The sequence below is a fragment of the Euphorbia lathyris genome, chromosome 8 (genome assembly GCF_963576675.1).
Source record: "Euphorbia lathyris chromosome 8, ddEupLath1.1, whole genome shotgun sequence".
NCBI lineage: Eukaryota > Viridiplantae > Streptophyta > Magnoliopsida > Malpighiales > Euphorbiaceae > Euphorbia > Euphorbia lathyris.
In genome coordinates this window covers 84,634,183-84,640,031 of record NC_088917.1, presented here as the reverse complement: position 1 = coordinate 84,640,031, position 5,849 = coordinate 84,634,183, and the positions used below count along the sequence as shown (strand labels likewise).

At 33.9% G+C, this 5,849-nt stretch overlaps 1 protein-coding gene across 25 annotated transcripts; it reads right to left on the bottom strand.

Annotated features, from left to right (window-relative positions):
- Nucleotides 1–252: 252 nt before the first annotated feature.
- Nucleotides 253–5,511, bottom strand: LOC136202725 (uncharacterized). 25 transcript variants are annotated; one of them, XM_065993535.1, is made up of 7 exons: nucleotides 5,152–5,511; nucleotides 4,835–4,889; nucleotides 3,563–3,673; nucleotides 2,083–3,377; nucleotides 1,933–1,979; nucleotides 1,405–1,509; nucleotides 253–1,058 (listed from the first exon to the last, which is right to left on the bottom strand). In XM_065993535.1, exons 4-7 carry the CDS (start codon nucleotides 2,117–2,119, stop codon nucleotides 864–866), a joined length of 384 nt encoding a protein of 127 aa, XP_065849607.1. In that variant the 5' UTR covers nucleotides 2,120–3,377; nucleotides 3,563–3,673; nucleotides 4,835–4,889; nucleotides 5,152–5,511; the 3' UTR covers nucleotides 253–863. The 25 variants fall into 25 exon arrangements, 16 of the variants coding, with proteins under 16 accessions (XP_065849607.1, XP_065849597.1, XP_065849602.1 ...); XM_065993525.1 differs by having other exon boundaries at nucleotides 253–716; nucleotides 860–1,058; nucleotides 2,083–4,889; XM_065993530.1 differs by having other exon boundaries at nucleotides 253–442; nucleotides 860–1,058; nucleotides 2,083–4,889.
- Between the last annotated feature and the right edge of the window lie 338 nt (nucleotides 5,512–5,849).

Below are 5,849 nucleotides of genomic sequence, written 5' to 3'. Positions count from 1 at the left end.
AATTGTCCTCATCAGAATTTTTTATAATAATAAAAACTCTTCTCGTTAAATTGTTTATAATAATTAAAAATATTCTCATTAATTTTTTATATAATAATTAAAAATCTTCTCATTAAATATTTTATAATGATTCAAAAACCCCTCATTAAAGATTTTATCATGATAAAAAAAATGTTTACGGTATATAATAATATTCTGCTTATTAATTATAAGAATACAATTCAACAATAAATTATAAAATAAAATTCCATTTCAATTCACTAAGAGAAAAAAGCCACAACATGGAGAAACAAAATGCATTACATGAGCAATAGAATAGCTTGGATTTACATATTGGTAAACAATCAGCATCAACATCCTATATAAAAGCTCTAGCCGGATGCCTGACTCCAACAAACATGGCATAGCCAAGCATTCTAACCGCTATAGGACAAACAACAACCTACACAATTGAAGCCCTATAATTAATATACCTAATTAGCAGTACCAAAAAAAAAATGAAAAATGTGTCTGAGGCAAAAATCTTCCATGTTCTAATTAAAAGACCATAGGGCCAAGAGGGAGAAAAATCTTCCAGCTTTCTTCAACCTCTGTTTCAACCTCTAGTATATATCATTTCATTAAATTTCACACTGTTGTGCCATTCCCAATCATAACATAAAGGGCACAGTTCCATCTTCATAACAACAAATTTCTAACACTCCTGAGACTGATTGCTAACCACATGAAAGCATTAATTGTCATCAATTTGTAATAAACGCACAAATAAAACCATGAAATTCATCAGATCAATGGGTACGAAAGAAACCACATGAATTTCAGAAAATTAATAAGGTTATAGAAATCTCATATAACTTACCCCGTTAGGAGAGTTCCCAAGAGGCGCCTCCACTGCTAGCCTTACCACTCCATAAGTTAAGCAAGTGAGAAGCAGCAATATCACCCAACTTTTTATTTTGATCTGCTAATCCAAATTCTGCAAACACAGAGTTAGTAAAAAAGAATATCTTCACCTGCCTACATCCAACCACTCCCTTAACCAGAATATCTTCAGGTACCTGCAGAAGGTGCACATAAGAAAGGTCAAATTTCACGTTGACAATCTATGAATCTAATTAACATGAAGGATATGTCAGAAAAGTAAAAGATTCCAAATATAGTGTAAAGTGTAAACATGTGGAAAATGCAACTGGCTAGAATTGGAGGTCAGTATTGAATTAACATTTTGCTATCTTAGAAAAAGATAGAGCTTATCTCATAGAAAAGGCTTAAATCTGGGAGAATAAAAAGACCGGGTTTGCAGTCAAATTCCATGAGTTGTTACTTGTGAAAAGCTCTTTGTGAGGAAAATCAAAGAATATTTTTCATTCAAAAACTAGAAAAGGAAAAAAGCCACATCCCTACCATGACTACAATTTCATTTGGCATCAGCTGCCTTTTCTGCCTCTGCGAATCTCCGTACAGCAATACCAATGTTTTTTGGAGAGTTGACATAAGAGACATTAGCTGCTGCAAGATTGTACCTTTAATCAATTGTTTGCTTTATGAATCACATATGTTCTTTGCACAGACGCAGAGCTTCATATTTCTCTGCTTTCAAGTTCACTAAACCCATTCTACAGAATACATATGAGGACCAAATTCTTCAGACGAACTCCATGTTTGAGTATCAAAATTACACAACAGACAAATAAAAAAGCTTTGTACTTAAAAAATCAAACTTTGGGTTAAAACGGAGCACCAAAGAGCAACCTTTTTCAATAACACTTACAGATGCATTGTGCAAGAAATATTAAACCCATACCGTGTTAGCAAAACTCAAAATCCCATGCTTAATTAGAACAGGCACATTTCAACCCAAAAAAATAAAGAAGTTTCTGAAGTAGCGGATTGTGCAATTTTATCCATTCATAAGCAATCAATAGAATATACCTTAGATGTTGAAATATTTTCTCGCTTCAAGTCTCTATAAATTATACCTGCAGCAAACATGTCAAATTTCGTTAATTAATATGTAGAAAAAACCATACATTTAGCTTAATTTCTACCTTGAAAGTGAAGATACTCCAATGGAAGGACTACCTAGAAATCCTGCTAAGTGAAACAGTTCCATCCTCATTCAGCCCATTAGGATCAATTAAGACCTCTGATTCTCCATCCAAACTATCATGTATTAATTCCAACAAATTGAACAGTATTTTAAAAGAAACACAAATATAATTAAGCTCTTCTATATAAAATTGAAATTCTAGATTCTATTCAGCAAACTGCTAATCTGCACCTAAATAACATAATTAAGCTCTTCAACACGCTATCGGTCAATTTCACCTGCTTCTGCATGACTATCAGATAGCGTGGTAATTGGCGGCAGTAATCGCAACACAAGATTTGAGAATACTCTAAAATAACATTATCGAAAAAGAGCACACACACTGAACGACAAAGAAAACCAATGCAAGTGGTATCAAGAAATAACCATGACTTTTAGTTTTTAAATTTTAACATTAGTCATAAACAACAATTTGAAAGTCTTGCTATCTTTCATATATTTTTAGAATCACCCTAGAACAATTGAAAACCTAATGTCAAAAAAGAACTTCCCCTGAATCAAATGTCTTGTACTATATATGTGTATAGGAAGTAAATATGTAAAAATCATTGGAAAGAAAAGGAATAAGAGCTTTTTCAACACTGAAGTATAAACCATTAGAGTTTTATTTTCAACCTTGAGCATAAATAATTGTATCAACCATGAATTCATTTAACATAGACTTAGTATAAGATTGAGAAATCATGTGGATTTCACAAGCGAATATTCATAAGCAATTTATAAAAAAACAATAACAAGCAGATTCTTACTCTTTCTGTCACCCTTCATTCTCTCTTTTTTTTGCAAATGAAAGAGTATTTCCACTGTGACATTTTCCTAAATCTAGAGCAGACCTATCAATTGACGCAGTAGGCTTAATTGCACATCTTTTTTGCTGCTAGATCTTTTGCTAACATGACCCCTTGATGATGAATTTCTGAGCTTACTACTGTTTGCTGGAGTGATATTTGTCAATGAAGATCCAGTAGACATTTGATGGAGGAGTGGTTTTGATTATTGTCTCTCAAGCTCCTTTCATGAAAAAGAATGACAGATATTGTGGAGGGAGTTTGGTTACCTTTGTAGAGAGTTAACCTCATAACTATGACGAACATGAAGTTTCTTCAGATTCGTACAACCTTTAGCTATGCTGCAAATAGTATCATCACCAACACTCGAACAATCTACCAGTTGAAGAGACTACAAGAACTTACAGCCCTTTCCCATTTCTAGAAGATCATGATTTCTAATTCTTTGGCAGTATAATAAAGCCAACTCAGTAAGGTGCCTACAAACAGTCAAACGTTTCAGTCATGACAACACACGAACAGGAGAAGGCTGCCAAACAAACAGTCTAAAGATGGTAACTACACATAAATCAATAGAACAATTTTCGATATTGAAAGGGTGAAAAGGAGAAGGCTTCCAAACAAACAAAGCAAAAAAAAAAAACAGAGACATAGAAATTACAACCAAAATTGTCCAATCTCCTCAAGTCCAAGAGTTCTGATCTTGTGGTAACCATTAACTTCAAGATGGGTCAGTTGTCTGCAACTAGTGGCAATTGCTTCTAAACCCCTGTCACTAAGGAAGTAGCAATCACTTAAGAGTAAGATTTTTCAACTTCTTACACCCATCCCCATGGCACACAAACAGCTGAAGAGTACAATGAAGAAACTTTAATCATCATGAATTGCCAGAGTTATTTGAAAGCCCCAAGATGATATAATACAGTTCAAATTTTATACAAAATAAAGAAAAATCGAAATTAGAAGATAACAGTAATGTAAAACGAGCACACTTCCTCTCAAAAGATTCTTGCCTTGATATAGCACATCCTCAAGGAGATAGGAAAACAAGGAAACTAAAGTTCATCCATATTTTAGCCTTTGTGAAAAGCAGATTAATGTAAGGAGAAATTCAGAGCCCATGACATATATTTCAATAGCTCAGCTCAGCCAGAATATCTAACTTCCTCTCAAAAGATTCTTGCCTTGATATAGCACATCCTCAAGGAGATAGGAAAACAAAGAAACTAAAGTTCATCCATATTTTAGCCTTTGTGAAAAGCAGATTAATGTAAGGAGAAATTCAGAGCCCATGACATATATTTCAATAGCTCAGCTCAGCCAGAATATCTAACCTATCAGTAAGTTGCGGGAAACTATATAGAGCCAACAATTCCAATGACAAACAACGAGTTCCTATAGCCATCAAAGCCTCATATGTAACATTAATACTTTGTAACTTCAAAACATTAAGAGAAGGGCATCCTTGGGCAATCAAAAGAACAACACTAGTTTCGATAATTTCTGAATCTAGTGAAAAGGTTTCAACAGATTTGCAATAAGAACCCACTACTTCCATCGATATATCAGTTGTTTTTACACAGGCTGCAATACCAAGAGACTTCAGTGATTTTCCAACCACAGCCTTGGGCTAATTCAACCACAACCACAGCCTTGGGCTAATTCAACCAAGCTAGAGTCTATCAAACCCTCACAAAAACGAAGTTCAAATCTTCAATCAAATATATTGATATACAAAAAGAAATGGCAAAACAGGAATCAATTGGCAAATGTCCTTCATGCTTAAGTGAAATAACCCAAAATGGCTGGTTCTTGTCGAAATGTCTTCACATTTACATGTAAGAGCTTTATTAATTCATCCTTGTTAAAGCACTGTGACTTAATGAATTGAATGAGCAAAAATAGAAACCAAAAAACAGAGACAAAGTTGACTCACTCACAAGGGCTTAACATGTTTAAGGAGGTCCAAGCCCAGTTGAAACAAACACAAACTGCATTACAAACTATAAACATCAGCAATATTACAAATGAGATAATGAACAACTAAGTAAAAAATTGTACTTTCAGTTCTCCATCCCGTTGCAAGCAGAGAAGAGAGAAGAGAGTTTCTACCTCACTCTTGTTTCCAATCTTTAAATCTAAAATGCCCTAATCAATTAAACCCCTTAACAGAACTAAGCATTTGCAGAATATACCCGAAAGGGATATGCCATAGGTACAGAGGAATAATCTAGAAGGCAAAGCAAAACTTACATTGGAGAGAATTGAAACAATTAGGTATGGACGCAGGAAAACGTTGATTAGAGTAGCCATTGAACTGAAGCAAGTCGCGCGTGGATGGAAAATGGTTTGGTACCATCAGAGACTAGGTTGCAGACTAATTGCGGGTGGTTGGAGAGTCGCAAACGACACATACAAGGTCGCAGACTTGCGCGTAGTGATTCGGTAAGAGGTTCTAAGCCGTGAATTTCAACTGCATTGAGGTTTGACGCTATGTGCGAAATCGAAAATAAGGAATGAATTTGAGAATACTAAATTTGTCTAAGGTTTTGCTGAAAGGAATGGAGCGAACCCTAAAAGTATGGAGGGAAGCTGAAAAATTAGGGGCGAATGGGTGGCAGTAAAGTGAAATAATTTGGGGAAAAATTATTTAGAAAGCTCAGTAAGAATAAAGATTCTTATTAAAATTACACTGAAATAATATAATGAGAATAACAAAAAGTGGGATTTAGTAAATTAGTAAAATAGAGATATTAATGAGAATAAAATAAAATAAAATTTAATAAATAAATTATTTTGTTATTTATATTAAAATATATAGGTTATTCTCACTAAAATTATAAAGATTATGTATTTAACGAGAATGTTTTATTATTCTCGTTATTTTTTTCTCACCAATACTTTGTTTTCTTGTAGTGAAACCTTTGGGTAGGTCGGTAATTGGGGCATGC

What these genes read in the sequence shown, in the direction of transcription:
- LOC136202725 (XM_065993525.1), bottom strand. Translation starts at nt 2,119, where the DNA reads ATGAGGATGGAACTGTTTCACTTAGCAGGATTTCTAG. An exon ending in TCACTTAGCAGGATTTCTAG is followed by an intron (nt 1,980 to 2,082) that starts GTAGTCCTTCCA and finishes TGTTTGCTGCAG; the next exon opens with GTATAATTTATAGAGACTTG. An exon ending in CAAATGAAATTGTAGTCATG is followed by an intron (nt 1,059 to 1,404) that starts GTAGGGATGTGG and finishes CACCTTCTGCAG; the next exon opens with GTACCTGAAGATATTCTGGT.